Here is an 18790-nt window from a genome sequence, read left to right on the forward strand (position 1 = left end):
ACCTCAAAAAAAAAAGTTAGTTCTCCTAAGGGACTTCCCATGCACTAAGAATTGGGGACAACAAACAAGGCCTAAAACATAGTAATACATTTTCTCTTCTGGTGGTTTTCATAGCTATGTTACCCAAAAGAATATTCAACATAGGCTGTTGGCCAAAGCTTAAACTTATTTTAATTCCACTAACTTTTAAAAATGATATTCCTAGTAATAGATTTGGTCATGGTGCTCTTGGTTTGCCCTCTGCTCTGAGTTCCCAGGACATCCTACACCCTGCCACCCTCTACTCTCTTTGACAGTTTGTTGAGCATCCCCCTCATTTCGTTCCAGTGCTTCTAGGATTGTTCTTTCCTATATTAGGGATCCTTTATGTTGAAAACTCACTGCAGCAGAGACCAGCTAGATATTCACCACTCCCGTTTCCTCTTCTTAGACACATGGGACAATTATATTCCCTGCCTTCCCTTATGGGTAGAGCTGGGCCTTAGTATGAGCTATGGCCAGTGAAATGTGGTCAGAAGCGATACACACTACTTCCAGGTCTGACAAGAATAGACTGTGTGTGATGGTTAATCTTATGTGTCAACTTGATCAGGCCACAGTTCCCAGATGTGTGATCAAACATTATTCTGGATGTTTCTGTAAGGGTATTTTCGGATGAGATTAACATTTAATTGATGGACTTTGAGCAAAGCAGATTGCCCTCCATAATGTGGGTGGGCTTCATCCAATCAGTAGAAGACCTTAATAAAACAAAAAACTGGCCTCCCCCAAGCAAGAAGAAGTTCTGCCAGCAGGTGGCCTCAGCGCCAGCTCTTCCCTGGTCTCCAGCCCACCCACCCTACAGATTTTGGGATTGTCAGACTCTATAATTACATGAGCTAATTCCTTAAAATAAATCTTTTTTTCCTCTCTACACACACGTTCTATTGGTTCTGTTTCTCTGGAGAACCCTAATTAGTACACTGTGCCATTCTCCATGCTACTTTGTTCCCCAGCTGCATGGCTAGAAGTAAAGTCCTCCAAGATGAGGGAGCCACATGACAGAAGGAGCTTGGATCCATCCCTGCCTGAGTCACCATAAAAGGCATTCTGCCCAATAACATCATCTGGCTGTATCAGGCTTTTTATGAGCTGGAAATAAAAGCTTTTTTTGTTTTGTTTTGTTAAGTCACTGAGATGAGTTACAGCAGCCGGAGTTACTTGTCCTAACTAATATACACACTTATATCATTGTTGTCTAGAAATTCCAATGAAAATGTCTGACTTTTCTGAAGCCCTTTCTTTTTTTTTTTTTCTTGCGGCATGCGGGCCTCTCACTGCCGTGGCCCCTCCTGTTGCGGAGCACAGTCTCCGGATGCACAGGCTCAGCGGCCATGGCTCACGGGCCCAGCCGCTCCGCGGCATGTGGGATCCTCCTGGACCGGGGCACGAACCCGCGTCCCCCGCATCGGCAGGTGGACCCCCAACCACTGCGCCACCAGGGAAGCCCCTGAAGCCCTTTCTTGAAACTAGGAATTTTGCTTGGAAGCTGTCCTGACCCTGGGATTCTATCACACTTGAGTGATAATCCTGGTGCTCAACTATGTGATCCTAATAATTTTTTTCTTCCAGTTTTATTGAGATATAATTGACATACAGCCCTGGACAAATTTAAGGTATACAGCATTATGATTTGATTTACGTACATCATGAAGTGATTATCACAATAAATTTAATGAACATCCATCATTTCACATAGGTACAAAATTAAACAAATAGAAAAAAAATTTTTTTTCTTGTGATGAGTGATCCTAATAATTTTTTCATATTTTCTATAGTAGACTAATTAAATTATCTACAAACATTATTTTATTAATTTATTCAAGAAATATCTACAGACTGCCTACCAAGTTCTAGGCACTGTTAGTGTTAAGGACACAGTGGTGAATAAGATATGTATGATGCCTGTCCCATAGAATACACAATCTAGTGGGGGATTTATGTCTCTCAGAACCTTGCAAGGTTCACATTATCATCTCTACAGATGAGGAAAAGGAAGCACACAGAAGTTAGGTGGCTCTATTAAGCTCTTTCTGGGTAAGGAGATCTCTCTCATTGACTCACTAAGCCACCCTAGATGCGGGCTTCCAGTGAGCAGTACCTATTTCTGGTTTCAGCTTCCAGTAGCATTTGATTCAGGAGGAAGGCATTGTTTACTACTTCTCTTGCATGCTTATTCCTGAGCTCCTCCACTTTCCATACAAAATTTAGTGTCCAGCGGGCCAAGGAAACCATAGGCTTCATCTCTACTGGTGTGCACATCCAAATGTATCATCAAGGCTTGTGACCTCAAGCAACAGAAACTAAGTTTGGTTAACTAGGGCAGAAAAGAGAATCATTAGAAGGATATTCTATTTCCAACAGAAATGATGGAAGATTTAGAGAGCAAATTGAAAAAAAGTTGCAGGAACCCAGGTTAGCAGAAACGTAGCCATGACCACGTCTCAGGAACTTTCTGGCAAGACTACCATTGCCACTGTGGCCACTGGATTAAAAACTGCCATTTTTGCTTTGAATACTATCTCTGCATGTTTGTGTCATCGTCTGGATGGGATAATTGAGTTTCAAAATCTGGGCCAGGAATCCATGCTAAAGTAGCCAGGGATCAGGGAGAAGGATCCCTTTGAATAGAAATGGTGTGGTGAACAGATTCTGGGTAGCCAAAAGTAATGAATGCCCACTCCATCAAGACAGTCCCAGATGAGACTAGGGTACAGAGGAAAGCCATGACCATAAGAAACTCTCAGCATTGGTGACCCCGGAAGCCAGGCATTGGCAGGGTTTTAATTCTGGGGTAGAGGGGATCCATCAAGTGTGGAACAGTAGTAATCAAAATTCTGAGTTTCAAGAAGTAAAAACAAACTCTTTTACCTTAAGCAAAAAAGGGAATTTATTGTCCAATGACATGAAAATGTACAAGAATATTTTGGTTTTAAATATGTCTTGGTCCAGAGATTCAAATGACATCACTAGAATCCAGTCTTGCCATCTCTGAGCAAACTCTCCTGTATGTTTACTCTATTCTCAGGCTCTACTTTGTGGCAAGATGGCTACCAGCAGCACCAGGCCCACATTCTCCCAGGTTTATAATCAGCAGAAAACAGTGGGTGCCCCTCTCCAGAAAGTTCAAGTAGAAGCCTAATTATGTCTTGTTGGTTTCTACTGATGACATGCCCATCCATTAAATCATCAGTATGGTCAGGGAAAGATGATGTCTGATTGGCTAATCCCAAGTCACATGCCCACCCTAGAGCTGGAATAAAGTTAAGTCTATTTGGCACAAGGACAGAAAATGGGGGAGGAACTGGCCCTTCAGAGAAAAACCAGAAGAGGGCAAATGCATGTTAATAGCAAAAGCAAGATGTCCACTTTGAAGTAGGACCCCAGACAGTGGTGGAACATACAGGCTAGAAGGTCTAACCTGGCAGATAAATAGGGGGTTCGTCCAAGTGGGGAACCCTAATGAAAACCAAGGAGGTGATGCAGAAGGGACTTGGGAGTGAGCAAACACAGAGAAGGCTTATGGACCAGAAGCTGGCCTGGTGGGCCAGAGCTTCCTCAGGCAAAACATATACTTGTCCTGCAAAACACATTTTAGACTCCAGCTGCTGGTCAGTGTGAGCTGATTGTCTAGTAAGACTCAACCCAGGGACTGTAAGAGAATGAGCGACTGGGCTCCTGTGGAGCCAGAGAGGCTGGGGCCCAACCCAGCTTACTCAGGAAGCAGGAGGGCAGTGTAGGTAGCTGGATCAGTAGCACTAGCCCAACCTCCCTTGGTCCTTTGCTTATATTCATACTTCTCCAAGTATCCCTGCCCTTTCACTTAATCTTGCTGACATCCTCATTTCTCCCTCTAACCCTATTTCTCTGTGATGAGCTGGGTTTCTTGCTCCCCTCAGCCATCTGGCTCTGACCCATAGCTTGTTTTGGCTGCCAGGCAACCAGATGAGAACTCAGGAATCAGGCACTGACCTCAGCCAGACTCTAATCTTTGATGTCTCCTTGCTCCTTGTAATGGATTGAATAGTGCCATCCCCCCAGTCATGTCTACCTGGAACCCCAGAATGTGACCTTATTTGGAAATGGAGTCTGGACAGATTCAAGTAAGTTAAGGCTCTCAGAGTGAGATCATCTTGGATTTAGGGTGGGCCTTACATCCAGTGACAGACATCCTTATAAGAAATGCAGAGGATGCAGAGACACACATCAAAGAAGGTGATGTGAAGATGGAGGCGGAGACTGGAGTGATGAGTGTGCAAGCTGAGGAAGGCCAAGGATTGCAGGCCGCCACGGGAAGCTAGGAGACAGGCCTGGAACAGATTCTCCCATTGAACCTCTGGAAGGAACCAACCCTGCCAACATCTTGATTTCAGATTTCTGACCTCCAGAACTGTGAGAGAAAAAATGTTTGCTGTTTCAAGCCACCCAGTTTGTGGTAATTTGTTATGGCAGCCCTAGGAAATTAACACACCCCTTCAGGCCCTGCTGTGGCTGTTTTTCTGTATACATTGCCTGCTGCTCAACGTTAAACAGCAAGTTAGTGGTTGAATAGAGTTTGAAGCTGGCCCTTATGATACTTGAATTAAAACTCTTGCCTCTACCTCTTGAGGCTTTAGGAAGCAGCTGATGAACGTGGAGGATGAGGCAGCAGGGAGCAAAAAGCCCCTGATGTCCTCAACCCTGACCACTATCAACTTCATCACGGACTTTCTGGTTCAGTATACTTGTTGCCTAATTTCCAACCTTCCTCCAAGGCGAAGAAGAGAGACAGCGGTCTGCACAACCTGTTCAACACAATGAAAGAGAAAAATTCTGTTCATCACCCTGGTTTTTATTTGCTAGTTCCAAACAGCTAAATAACAGAATTCTCTAACTGCCATCAGGATGTGTTTGCTTGGCCCAGGTATGGACAGGCTCAGATGTCTCTATAGTTGGCTTTGTTGGAGGAAAAAAATTAGAACGGTGACTCAATGCAAAAATCACATTACTTTAAATGATATGAATAGCAGTCAAGGCAAGAATACAATTATCTGCAGGTGGAATCAGAAAGCAGAGGTTCACTGTCACAGTCCAGAGGAGGTTTGTTGTCATCTGAGTTCCTTCCTCTTCCAGACAATTTCATTGACTGTTGACCAATGAAACACAGTTGAGAACACAGAAACTGACCCCAGTATATCTAAGAAAATAAGATGGTGTCTTGGTCTGTGTGGGCTGCTGTAACAGAATACCATGGACAAAGTGGCTTATGAGCAACAGACATTTATTTCTCACAGTTTTGGAGTCTGGGAAGTCCAGGATCAACAGGCCAGCAGATTCAGTGTCTGGTGAGACTCCACTTCCTGGTTCATAGACAGTTGTTTTCTCCATGTCCTCACATGGATGAAGGGGCCAGGGAGTTCTCCTGGATCTCTTTTTAAGGGCACTAATCCTATTCATTAGGGCTCCACACTCATGACCTAAGTACTTCCCAAAGAGCCCACCTCCAAATATCATCAGATTGGGGATTGGAATTTCAACATATAAATTTTGGGGGGACATAAACAAAACATTCAGTCTATAGCAGATGGCATTTCAAGTTAGTTGAGGGAAAAGAGATTATTCTAATCATTCAACAATTCATATAGGAACAATTGATTATTTGAAAAAAGTTAAGTTCTATTCTTACTGCACAGCATACTTGAATTAGTCGATGTACTTGGATGCAGACAATAGAATCCTCTCTAGTTAGTTTAAGTAGAAAAGGAAATGATTAAATTTTTAAAGGATATTAAGTGGCCCTGAGACTCTCTTAAGAAGGCCAGGAATCAGGCCTGAGGACTATGCGGCCAGGGAATAACCCAAATTATAATACAGCCCAGCTCGAATGGAAATCCTATTGCTCCCCTCCTAAGTATGGACCCCCAGACTTCTCCACTGTAGCTGCACAAAAGCTAGTGACCCCATAACCTCTGTCATTGCTGCCTCTGAGATCTGGAGGCCTGTGCCGCCACCCTGCTTAGAGTGGATCTTTGGAGGCCTCTACCCTGATCATCACTTGTTTCTAGGTTGAAATTTCATATGGATTGGTAAAGCATTGCTTATGCCCTATTTGGAAAGGCATGCTTCTGGCTTCTACCATGAGGGAGGTACAGATAAGGTGAGAACAGCCCCTAAACACACACACACACACTGGAAGGAGTGTGTCCAAGTTGCTGGTTAGCCAAAAACACGATAAATATTCACTATAATACTTCAGAATAAATTCTAGGAATTACAGAGTTAACTGTAAAGAAGGGGGCCCTAAAAAGACTGGGAGAAGATACAGGCAAATATTGAACCAATCTTGAGACAAGGAAAGACTTCCTGAGCATAAAAGCAATAGAAGAAATCACAAAGGAACAGACCAATAGATTCAGCTACTTAAAAATCTAATCCTTCTTACATCAAGCAAACCATGAACTATTTGACTGATCACCCCATGTGGCACTTGCCTCCTTTAAAATACACACGTGTAAGGCCAAAGTCAACTGAATAAAATATATTTGGAAAGTCATCAGACATCACACAATTTGAGTCCAAAGGAAACTATTTCAGTCCTCTCAGATTGCCTAAAAACCAGCTCTGTTCTACTCCAGAGGATTATTTATATTTCTAAAGAAGAAGCTCTTGTTTTTCCCAGTCTCTTAAGAATTGCTCTTACATATTAGGAAAGTTTGTTTATTTTTATTGTCCAAATTACTTTCTGCCTTTTAGAGGAATTTAAGTTAATCCATGTCTAGACTTATGAGATTCTTTTAATTAGAAGTGACTTTGTCACAATGTCGATTTTTCCTGCAGTTCCCTCAGCTGTTTATAAGGTTATTGCTGAATGTATTATTGCTAAAGTGGAGACCGATGTGGGGCAGTTAAAAGGAATCCTCTTTATTCCTTTTCTTTACAGCTACTGGAGAATGCTGGGACTCGGCTTTTGTGGCTAGCTGGGCTCTGACAAGCGCTTTTTACTGACAATATAAAATATATGTTTTTTGATTCCTTGTCAGATTTCAAATGTATCGTTCAGATGATAATAAACTTAATCTTCAAGGAAAATGAGGAAAGAAGAGCAGATCAGGGTCTTGACACAGAGATGTGCTGATGTATGTGAGGCTGGTTGTCTGAGCCTAGAGCAGTGCAGATGTGGGGGGACATATCCCACACGCTGACCCACTCACTCCGTGGTAGGTGAGGGGATAAACAATATCCCACAGATGTGGAGGAGATAAAGAAGGGCTATCTGATCAATGTGATCTTAATTGTTTTGGAGTTTGTGATCTAAGATTAAGCAAAAAAGGGTACTTGTAAGCAGATATGAAAACCAGGGTCTATTCCCAGCCAGTAGTTTCCATCCTGTGCATTTCTACCAACACCCATTTCATCACAAAACACAGAAAAAGTCAGAAAATTTTATTCTGGCATCTATATGCCAAGCACTTTGAATAAGTAACAGGAAAGTAATTTTGCTGTTGACAACACTTTTTTCAAGATGACAGGTGTGGTGGATTAAAGATGGTGCAAATTCTAATCTGAGTTGGCTCTAGCTTTGACCAATAGAAGGTAGTAGAAATTTTTGCCTTAGAACATCCAAGGCTGAGCTTTAAGAGAGCTGCAGCTTCTGCTTTCAAGTGTTGGGAATGTTCCCTCTTGGAATCCAATTGCCATACTATGAGAAGCCCAAGCAAGTGGAGAGGCCACATGAAGGGGAGCTGAGTGGCTCCAGTTCAGCTCCCAGCAGAGACACAGCACCAACGGCCAACCATGTGAGTAAACCATCTTGGACATTTCATCCTCCTGATGCCGGTAAGGCCAGCTGACACCATGTAGAGCAGAGGAACCACATGGCTGAGCCCAACGAACCCAAAGAACTGTGACAGAGATAATAAATACTTGTTGTTATGTTAAACCAGTGAGTTTTGGGGTGGTTTATGCAGCAATGGGTAATCAAAATAGCGAGTCCTGATAAAATGACTGGAGGACCCTTTGTTTCCTGAGCAGTGTGTCAAGTTTACATGTGTTAGTGTAAAATTCAGACCTGGCTTAGAGCCAAAGTCATATGGTAATAAAAGTTTGATAGAATTGCTTAGGGTGGAAGATACTGGAGGGAGAGGAGTTGAGGCAAAAAAAGAAAAAAAAAGAGAGAGAAAGAGAATGAGAAAGGAAGAGAAAGATAGATGGATAGAGAGAGATAGAGAAGCTCTCCCTCATCCTTTCTGGTGGCAGGTTAGCAGAGAAGGGAGTTGGAGCAAGAAACACTAGGTCATTCGCTATGGTGGGTAATATGCAAAGCTCTTCTTCATTGCCCCTACACAATCTTCATTAAAGTCTACATTACTTACAAATGCTTCTGCGCAAGTGCAGCAGTCAGACACAGTGGCTGCCTACAGTTATTCCAGAGCCACAGGACAAGAAGGCAGAGTGCAGGGCACAGGCAATAGGCAGCATCTCATCTTGTCAGCTGCCCTGTGAGATAGGTATCATTCAACTCATCGGCAGATGAGCAAATCGATGCTTTGAGATGTGATGTTTCCTAAGTAGTGCAGCATAAAAATGACAGCAGTGGGATGATTCACCTCTAATACCATTCTCTCTAATACCATTGCTTGAATTCTTTCCACCTCACCTTGTTTTCTGTGCCTCCTCTCATCTTTTACTGTTCATATAAGCAATCTTCAAGACTTAAACAAGGGTTTCATATGCCTTTTATCCCTTAGTTTCTCAAGCCTTTTATTCTCTATAAATGCAATGCCCTAGTAGTATTTAAATGTTGTTTGAGAGGCTATTACCCTAATGGCCACATGCATAGATTCTGGAGCCAGACTACCTTGGTTCGCAGCTCACGTCTCTCACTTCCTGACTTTCTGAAATTCGGCAAGTTCCGTAACCTTTCTTGTGCCTCTGTTTCCTCATCGGTAAAATGGGGTTGATATTTTTTAACCTCTCCAGGTTGTTGAACATTTTCAATGAGTTAATGCCTAAAGTTCTTATGGCAGTACCTAGCACACAGTAAATGCTACGCAAGTATTAGCTATTGTTATTACACTACCCACATTGTAACAGCACCTTCTGGAAGATGGGAAACTAAATTTTTCCAGTCATTCTGATGTTTATTGCTAGTATTCTTGGTTTGTATTGGAGATGAGAGGAAGCAGGATGCTCTCTCCTTGTTGTGAGCTGCACTGCCTGCTGAAGTGGTCAGCTTGTCCCCAGCAAGTGGACAGTGAATTCTGTCACAGGACAGCAACTGAGGACCCATGAAGAAGTCCATTTAAAACTTCCTTTTTCTTTTTGGGAAGAAAAGAAATAAGCTCCGCTATAATTTAAAGAGACATCAGAAGAGCAAACAAACAAGCTTATTAAGCAAAAGCTCTAAACAAATTTCTGCATGGCACATCCCACTGCAGGGGGCACGGGTTCGATCCCTGGTTGGGGAACTAAGATCCCACAAGCTGCGTGGTGTGGCCGAGAAAACAAAAACAAAACAAAAAACAAACAAACATTGCTCTTTACAATCTGACAGCCCTGGGTCTGAATCCTGGTTCTGCCACCTAAGTGTGACTTGGGACAAGACACCAAGCATCCCTGGGGCTCATTTTCCTCATCAGATGCAAAAAATCACTGCTATGAGGATGACAAGAGCTAATCTATGCAAAGCACCTGCCACCAGCTTTGTTTCTGCTGATATAAGCTCAGGAGACAGGCGCTACTCTTAGTTGTACATGAGGGCATTTGAGGACGGCTAACAGTCCCCATGCTAGAGCATCATACCCTGAGGAAAGGATTTCTTCTGCTCATCCTTACCTCCAGGATGTTTCCACCCTCTGATAGGAGAAGAGAAGAGAGTGGACCAGGAGGCAAGTGGGGGAGGGCGGGGCAGACACCACAACATCTGTGACTTTGCAGCCCTACAGACTGCGTTTGAGCATCTACGCTCCCAGGGAGTTAGGAACCAATGAGACTGCCCCTAAGAGGACCCACGGGACTCTGTACTGAACAGTTGTCCCCCAGAGTCCAGCTGGCGAAGTTTGCCAAGAGCTGGGCAGGAGCCGGAGTCTCCTGGTTCTCTGACGACCGGACGCTTTTTTTAAAATTAATTTTTATTGAAGTATAGTTGATTTACAAAGTCATGTTAGTTTCTGCTGTACAGCAAAGTGAATCAGTCATACGTATACATACATCCACTCTTTTTTAGATTCTTTTCCCATAGGTCATTACACAGTATTGAGTAGCGTTCCCTGGGCTATACAGTAGGTTCTTATTAGTTATCTATTTTATATATAGTAGTGTGTATATGTCAATCCCAATCTCCCAATTTATCCTTCCCCACCATGAGGACTGGAAGCTTTGAGAAAATCCTGGGTCAGCTCACCCAGCATGGATGTTGGCATCTGTTGGCAAGCAGGAATACTTCCCGGACAGTCTTCAAGGGCCCCGAGCATGGGAGGATGGGCAGAGAGAATGGGGAGGATGCCATGTGAGGACTAAGGCTGCTGACCGGCATGTGGACACAGGGAGGACCCCTTAGGAGATTCACAGAAATAACTGGGTGAGGGGGCAGTGCTCAGAAGATCTTAGTTTCTGGAACTTCCCTGGTGGTCCAGTGGTTAAAAATCTGCCTTCCAATGCAGGGGATGTGGGTTCGATCCCTTGTCGGGGAACTAAGATGACACATGCCTCGGGGCAACCAAGCCCACGCTCCACAACTACTGAGCCCGCGTGCCACAACTAAAACCCAACTCAGCCAAAAATAAAATAAATAATTTTTTTAAAAAAATAGAAAGTCTTAGTTTCTAGAATGAAGTGGGTAAGGCTTAAGCAACCATAATTTGATCAATAAAGTAAGTGACCTTATTTTGTACCAATGGGCTTGTGATATTGGTGACATTATAAAATTGTACAAATGCACCTCTTTGGCTGAGTGAGGTCCAGTCATTTATTTATTAATAAATAATTTACTCAATCATTCTTTCAATAACACAATTTCTGAGTATATCGTCTGTGTCAGGCCCTCCTGTAGGTGTTAGGGACACAGGCTCTAACAAGAAAAAAGAAAAAAAGACAAAACACCTCTCTCAAGTTGCTAATAACAGATGCCTAGGAGTGACAATGGCTTCATTCTAAAACCAAGTAGCCCTGCTTACAAATGTCTCCTGTATCAAAGGCACTTACCTTAAAAAGACATTGTCTAAGCTCTAAACAGATTCCCAAGAGCATGACAACTGAATCTAAAACTATAGCATATTTGAAACATTATTTATACAGAACAGAACATTAATTAAGCATTAATTAAACAGAATGTGAAGGACATTAGCATAGATACCCTGTCTTTATATGTATATATACATATATGTATGTATTTCTACAGAGACACACATATGTAATCCTAATAAGATCTGCTGTTCCAAATGACCAGACTGTCTGCTGAGTCACATTCAGAGAAAACACAAATGGACATGGATGCCTTAAATGGTGATACTTATTGAGGGCTTACTATGTGCCAGGCATTGTTCTGAGATCTTTACATGTAAAAATTCGTACAAGCATCAGGACAACCTTATGCAGTAGGTACTGTTATTATCCTCATTTTACAGATGATGAAATTAAGGCTCAGGGAAACAGAGTCACAAAGCCAGTAAGAAGTAAAGCCAAAATTTAAGCCCAGGAAACTGGGCTCCAGAGTCTGTGTTATTACCCCTACCATCATATTTCTTAATCTATCTAATGTGCATCTTTAGGACTTTTTTTTTTTTTTTTTTTTTTTTGCGGTACGCGGGCCTCTCACTATTGTGGCCTCTCCCATTGCGGAGCACAGGCTCCAGACACGCAGGCTCAGCAGCCATGGCTCACGGGCCCAGCCACTCTGCGGCATGTGGAATCTTCCCGGACCGGGGCACGAACCCGTGTCCCCTGCATCGGCAGGCGGACTCTCAACCACTGCGCTACCAGGGAAGCCCCATCTTTAGGATTTTTTAAGGGACAGTCTAAAGGTCTTAAAATATCAGATTCTCAGAAATCCTCTCTAGATTATGTTCTCTTTCCCTAAATGTCCATGTCACAGACACAGCCGAACACTGCCCCTGCTCAGGACATGCTCCTGACTCTCCCTGCTACCCACACTCCTCTTCCACAGCCCCTTCCCTCCTCCTATACCTCTGCCCACACCCACCATGAAGCTTTCTTTGCCCGAAGTGGAGGCCAAAGCATCCACTCCTGCCTTCAAGGTAACCCTAGGCCACTTCACGATGACTGCATCCCCTCAAGACCCACGGACAGCCTTTGCTCTTATGAAAGGAGTACACAGAGGCCAGTGGAAGTACGTTCTTACCCTGCTCCGACCACTTTTTTTCAAAATTTATCATGGGAAAGCTCTCATAAAAAAATTCTCTGCTACATTACATATACGTGTGTGTTATTTGTACACACATGTATATATAACTATATATATGTACATATAGTTCAAAAATGCATGTTCTTCGGTGTGACAGTGGAATTGTGGTCATGTCTTTTTGAAACTTCATTATCTGTTTGGAGATAGAACTAAAATATTCACAGGTAAGTTTTGTATTTACCATAAATACTCCAGTTTAGAAAACCTGTTGAGAGCAAGGACTAGATGAAGTAAGAGTGGAAAATGTTAAAAAAAAGAATTATGGAAGCTGACTGAAAAGAAGAACAAGATTTTCTCTACTTTTGGTGTGACAGAAATTTTCCATAAAAAAGCTTCTTGTGCTCAGAAAAAGATAAATGAGGAGAACTTGAAGAAGAGAGATAACAATTGGTCTGAATATGAGAGCTGTCTTCAATTTTTAAAAATTCATCATAACCAACACTGATTATCAACACAGTCCAGGTATTGGATGAGCCCAGCAGCTACAGCAAGAAAGGGTCAGTCTCTGCCCCAAAGGGCTTGCAAGCAACAAAAACATTGCATATCCTGTTCCACTCATTATTTCTTTTTCCTAGACATGTAAAGTCAAGGAGGGCTACTTGGAGGACGTGATACTTGAGATGAGTCTGGAAGGATGAGTAGGAATTGCTAAGGAAGGTGGGAAGGAGGGAGAAAGTATTTCTGGGGATGTCACAAGGAGGTGAGCTCACACCTGAGTCTTCAGAGCGTTTCCCTGTGGCCAGTGGGAGAAGCTGTGAGGACACAGATGTTGGTTTAAATCCTGGGAAAGACCTTCACTAGCAGGGCTGCGTGGAGGGACAGTGAGCTGTCCCTGAGGTTCAGGGGGACCCCCCCCCTACTCCACGTGAGCCCGGTAAGAGGAAACAACCACCTCTCAGGGGTTTAATAGGAGAGCTTGGAAAATTAACTGGGGAAGGGAGTGCGGATTATATCCTTATTCATATAAAAACATTTGTCACACTCAGCACTGCAATACTAGGGACACAGGGCTGAAAAAATAAGCCTTAATCTCACAATCGCATGAAACTAGGTGGGAATCAGGACGGTGTAGCCTCCTCTTTGTAATAAGAGTAAGAGCAATAATAATAATTATAGTTATATGATTTTATATAAATTCTTTTCTTTCCAAATAGGGCTCCTGTGACCCTGCTTTCCATCAATCACTGGACCATGAGCCCCGGGCTGCAGCCAGCCCCCTGTTCCTCACTGCTGATGGCACCAGGCTCTCAGGAGCACCAAGGACTGCTCACAGGGACACAGACACCCACAAATGGAGACTCACATCACCCTCCAGGCTCTCATCACCCCCAAAAGGCAGCTTTTTTAGAACATCAAACTTACGTGATCTCAGTTGGGAGTTTGCTGTTAAAAGGAAGAATAATACTTTCTGAACAACCGGAGACACAAGAGACTTCGAAGCAAACATTTAAAGGAAACAGTGGAACTAGAACCTCTTTTGGGTGGTGCCTCCTGCCTACTAGTTGGGTGACATTGGTCAAGTCATTGTAACTTTCTGGGCTTCTGTTTCTTCACCTGTAACAAAGGCTAGAATCCTACTTTTCTGCAGGAGGATAACACATGTGAAATGTGTTATATGTAAATGTTCCATGTAAACATGTAAATGTTATAGGGTTATATATTTAGAAAATAACATTTATTAATTTCGAGTCACCATGGATAACTGGACAAAGGTCTATTGGCACCAGTTCTGTGAAGATAAGAATTATGTCTCCTGGATCATTGTGTCAAGTTCAGAGCCTGGAACTGAGTAGCTGCTCAATAAATACTTGTTGACTAAATGGGTCGAGCCAAGTTGAGCTGCCACAGAAATTTAATTTAGGGGCTGGAGGCACACACCATTCCTCCTGGGCCACTATCTCCCTCTTCATCTCTCTTCTCGTCCCTCTCCCCCTCAGCATCTCTGTGCCCCAGGCCATCTTCACAGACAGCTGTGTGGTCTCTATAGGAGACATCCCTGTGCTCTGGGACTGCCAGGGGGCACCTGGGGGCTTTCCTGCGAAGAGGACAGCAGCGCAGGCCCCACTCCCTGCAGCTGCAGGGAGCCTGGACTGCCCAGACATAGGCGCCCACAGGCACCGCGAGCAGCACGGCGCACAGGATCACCGTGGTGTGCAGGAGGCGCTCCCGTCCCTCCAGCCCGCTGTGGTCTCGGCCCGTCACAAAGACCACACACCGGCCCTGGCGTGGGGGCTGGCGCCCCAGGCTAAGGCAGACCTCATATTTTGTGCCAGGGAGGAGATCATCCACCAAGTATGTGCTGATTCCTGGGCCGACATGAATGACCTCCTTCCTGCGGGCTTCATCCGACCCAATGTAGAGGGTGAACCACTTCTCAGGGGTGTCGGGTGCCACAAACCATTCCAGCACGATCCCACGCACTGTCTGCTTAACCACCCGCAGGTCAACGTAGGCATTGCCCTCTGAAGTGGAGAAAAGAGAATGGAGTGTGGGCGGGGCCTGGGCGGGCTGGACGTGGAGGGAGATGACACAGGTGCTCCTGCCAATGGAGTTGGAGGCTACACAGGTGTAACTGCCCCTGTCTACCAGGTGGGCAGCAGGTATGACCAGCTCCGACAGAGCAGCATCTTCTGCAGTAGACGAGGTCAACACTGGGTAGAGAGACAGCAAAACAGCTCAGGTAGACATTTCTCTGATAGACAGTCAGCTGGATAATGTGTCCAGCAATGCCAGTTTCTTGTTAAAAGGTGGTGGCGAGCGTTTATTAAGTATGTACTAGGTGCCAGGTGTTGCCTCTCAGCAATCCTGTAAGGTAAGCACCCAAATTTTACACATGGGAAGTTGGGGACTAGAGTAATTAAGCAACTTGCCTATAATGAGAATCGTTCAGGGGTGTTGATTGATCTGGAACCTAGTTCTTCTGTCTATGAAGACCACACTCTTTTTTTTTTTTTTTTTTTTTTTTTTGCGGTAGACGGGCCTCTCATTGTTGTGGCCTCTCCCGTTGTGGAGCACAGGCTCCGGACGCCCAGGCTCAGCAGCCATGGCTCACGGGCCCAGCCGCTCCGCAGCACGTGGGATCTTCCCGGACCGGGGCACGAACCCGTGTCCCCTGCATCGGCAGGCGGACTCTCAACCACTGTGCCACCAGGGAAGCCCAAGACCACACTCTTTTAACTCCACTAGCTCCTCCCACCAAACGACCTTAGCCTCGCTGAGCTAACATGTGGTTTCCAGGAGATCTCTAACAACAGTGTGATTGTACAATACTGTGAGCTTCAGGAAATGCCTTTTTACCTCCCGGATGTAGAGTGGCTCAGAGCCTGGAGCCAAGTGCCTGGATTCTATCCATTACTAAATATATGGTCTTGGATGAGTTGCTTAGATTCTCTTGGCCTCAATTTTCTCATCAGTAAAATGGGATGATAACAGTATTTACTCCGTAAGTTTGATAGTAAGTGCTCAGTAAGTGTTAGCTGTTATTATTACTGAGAGAATGGATCTAACATGGTACCAAAGAGAATGATAATAGAACATCACAAAAGATAACATCTGGATGCATCTCGTCATTATCAAAGAGGCTAAGACAACAGATCCTATGTTTCGCCTTCATTGGTATTTAACCTCAAGCCAATAAGACGTAATCAAATGATAGGAAAAAGTCAAAATTTCAGCTAATTAAGTATTTTTTAATCATCCAGAGGTTTGTCACCATATATAACAAATATCTGGGTGACTGATTGTACTTCTCAAGTTTCACTTAGATATTTCTAGTTGTCTTCTAGATAGCGTCAAGATACTTCTAAAGAGGCCATCCTTGGCTTTGTGATGTACCCCAAGGCTGAAGGGTGGCATTAAAGGTGATTTCAGCTGAGGTGTGATAACAGAGCATGAACTTCAGGAAATGAGATGCAGGGTAGAATCCCAGCGGTAAGGCCCACGAAGGTCTCTCCCTCTCCCTGGGTCCCAGTGTGGCAACTTCAAGCCAATAAGTTCTGATCAACACAGCAGTAGGAAGTGTAAAATTCAGTCAATATCTAGGACTTCCCAACCTTGCCTGGTAAGAGTTAGCTGGGGGGTAGGCAATGTCAGAGGGAGGAAATACTTGTTAAAATACATTCTCTCAGGCCCTCCCCTGGACTAACGGAATCAAATCTCCAGGGAAAGGCCTGAAAATTTTATTTGAAACAAGCACCCCAGGCGAGTCTGCTCGGACAACTTTAAGAAGTAAGTAATAGGGCTTCCCTGGTGGTGCAGTGGTTGAGAGTCCGCCTGCCAATGCAGGGGACACGGGTTCGTGCCCTGGAAGATCCCACATGCCGCGGAGCGGCTGGGCCCGTGAGCCATGGCCGCTGAGCCTGCACATCTGGAGCCTTTGCTCCACAAAGGGAAGAGGCCACAACAGTGAGAGGCCCGCGTACCACAAAAAAAAAAAAAAAAAAAAAAAAGAAGTAATAGATAATCTCTAGAATCAGTTCTAGTCAGAAATTCTCTGATTTAAAAATACACAGTATGGTGTTTTGCATCTAGAAGGCTTTCAAAGAATATATGTGTTCATATACAATTCTATAATATTTATATCAATACAATATGTTAAGTCAATTCATATATATTAACATCTTACATCCTATCAAGATCTGTAAGCAACAAATATACAAATATATATATATGCAACAAATATGTATGTAATATATATTTGCATCTTACTTCCTATAGAGACCTGTATGCAAAAATATATAAATATATATTATACATATATGTGTGTAACAAATATATATTATATCAATAGATAGATCTGTATGCAACAAATATATAAATATATATTATATGGAGTACATATATTTACATCTTATGTCCTATAGAGATCTGTATGCAACCATGTAAAATAATGCCAGTAGGGAGTTCCCTGGAGGCCTCGTGGTTAGGATTCCGAGCTTTCACTGAGTCACATGACCTAATAATAAAATAATGCCAATAGTGGAACACTGTCTTGGAATTTTTTCTGTCATGGTGAGTATAATTCAGGTCTGTCCCAGTCTTACCTGCACCCCTCCTTCATGATTGACCCAGTTTAGAACTTCTCTATTGAGGGCAGTGTTGCTACAGACCTCCCCAACCACCCCCCCACACCCAGATACGTGGAGAGGGTGCATGCACTTACCATCAAATTCCCTCCACGTGCTCAGGGGATAAGTCCAAGCAATAGTTGGTGAGGGGCTAGCCTGTACCAAGCATCTCAGGGTCACATTCTGTCCCACCCGGATGCTGACATTGGCACTGGGGGTTGAGATCTGTGGTTTCATGCAAGCACTGAGCTCTGTTTCGTGAAAAAGCTGCCCTGCCTTGGAGAGAGGACCTCGACACATGAGGTAGGGATTCACCAGGACTACTGGAAGACTGATGGACTTTACAAACTGGACAAGTCCCCTTAGGCGACAGTCACATAACCAGGGGTTGTCATGCAGCGCCAGCACCATGCTGGAGAGAATCTCGGCCTCACAGCCAGGCTGCCGGTGTTTCTGGTAGGCTGGCCAGTTCAAGAAGACACTCTTGGCTACAACTGTAAGCCTATTGGAGGATAGGTCAAGGTAGGTCAGGTTGACCAAGAACTGAAGAGCCAGTTCAGGGAGTGCATCAATCCTGTTGTGTTTGAGGTCCAAGACCCGCAGGAGCGGAGTGGCACGGAACGCTGTCCATGGTACTGAACGGAGTTTGTTCCCCTCCAGTCTCAGCTCTTTCAGTTCTGACAGGTGCTCCAGGGCTCCTAGATGCATCACAGTGACATTGTTAAAATTGAGCCAAAGGTACTCCAAGGTGCTCATGTTGATGAAAGACCCTCGGGGCAGTTCAAATAAGGGTGAATTTTCAATTCTCACTTGCTTGAACTCTTCAGGAAGTTTCCTTGGGATCTTTCCCAAAGTGATAGACGTGCACTGCAGAGTCCTGTACAAAAAACCAGAACAGCTTTGAGATGTACATCAGGAAACTGGGAAGTGGGATCAGGCTTATCCTGGCATTAGACATATGAATTAGAAGGAAAAAAATACGATTCTCTTGAAATACAAGAGTTAGACCCATTTTGGTAAAAGCGCACAGTTTATCAAAGTCCAGCATCAGTTAGAGGGAATCTCACAGAGATTTTGCTGATTTCCTGCCAAATCTTTGCCTGCTCCCACTTCACACCATCCCCAAAGAAAGCCCATCCCCTACAAGCTTCTGGGATCTTGTTAGCCCAGCGCACCTGCCAAAACTCTCCTCTGAGCAGGTACATCCTGGCAGACAGAATGGCTGAGCTGCATGTGAATCCAGAAAGACCAGAACTAGCAAGAAATAGTGAGAAACTGAAGCCAT

At 44.1% G+C, this 18790-nt stretch overlaps 2 protein-coding genes across 3 annotated transcripts in view; one reads left to right on the plus strand and one right to left on the minus strand.

Annotated features, from left to right (window-relative positions):
* Nucleotides 1-14374, plus strand: part of LOC309791899 (protein FAM184B-like) — an 85704-nt gene extending 71330 nt beyond the window's left edge. For both annotated transcript variants that reach the window (XR_014291579.1, XR_014291580.1), the window contains exon 4: nt 13594-14374. The gene's annotated coding sequence lies outside the window, so the exon portion shown is untranslated. The remainder of the gene's footprint in view (nt 1-13593) is intronic.
* Nucleotides 14373-18790, minus strand: LRIT2 (leucine rich repeat, Ig-like and transmembrane domains 2; the record flags this gene model as incomplete). Its single annotated transcript, XM_082643405.1, has 4 exons — nt 14373-14397; nt 14463-15090; nt 17601-18382; nt 18681-18790. 4 exons carry the CDS (start codon nt 18788-18790, stop codon nt 14373-14375), a joined length of 1545 nt encoding a protein of 514 aa, XP_082499531.1.

This window comes from Mesoplodon mirus (genome assembly GCF_964341445.2).
Source record: "Mesoplodon mirus genome assembly, chromosome: 2".
Classification (NCBI taxonomy): domain Eukaryota; kingdom Metazoa; phylum Chordata; class Mammalia; order Artiodactyla; family Ziphiidae; genus Mesoplodon; species Mesoplodon mirus.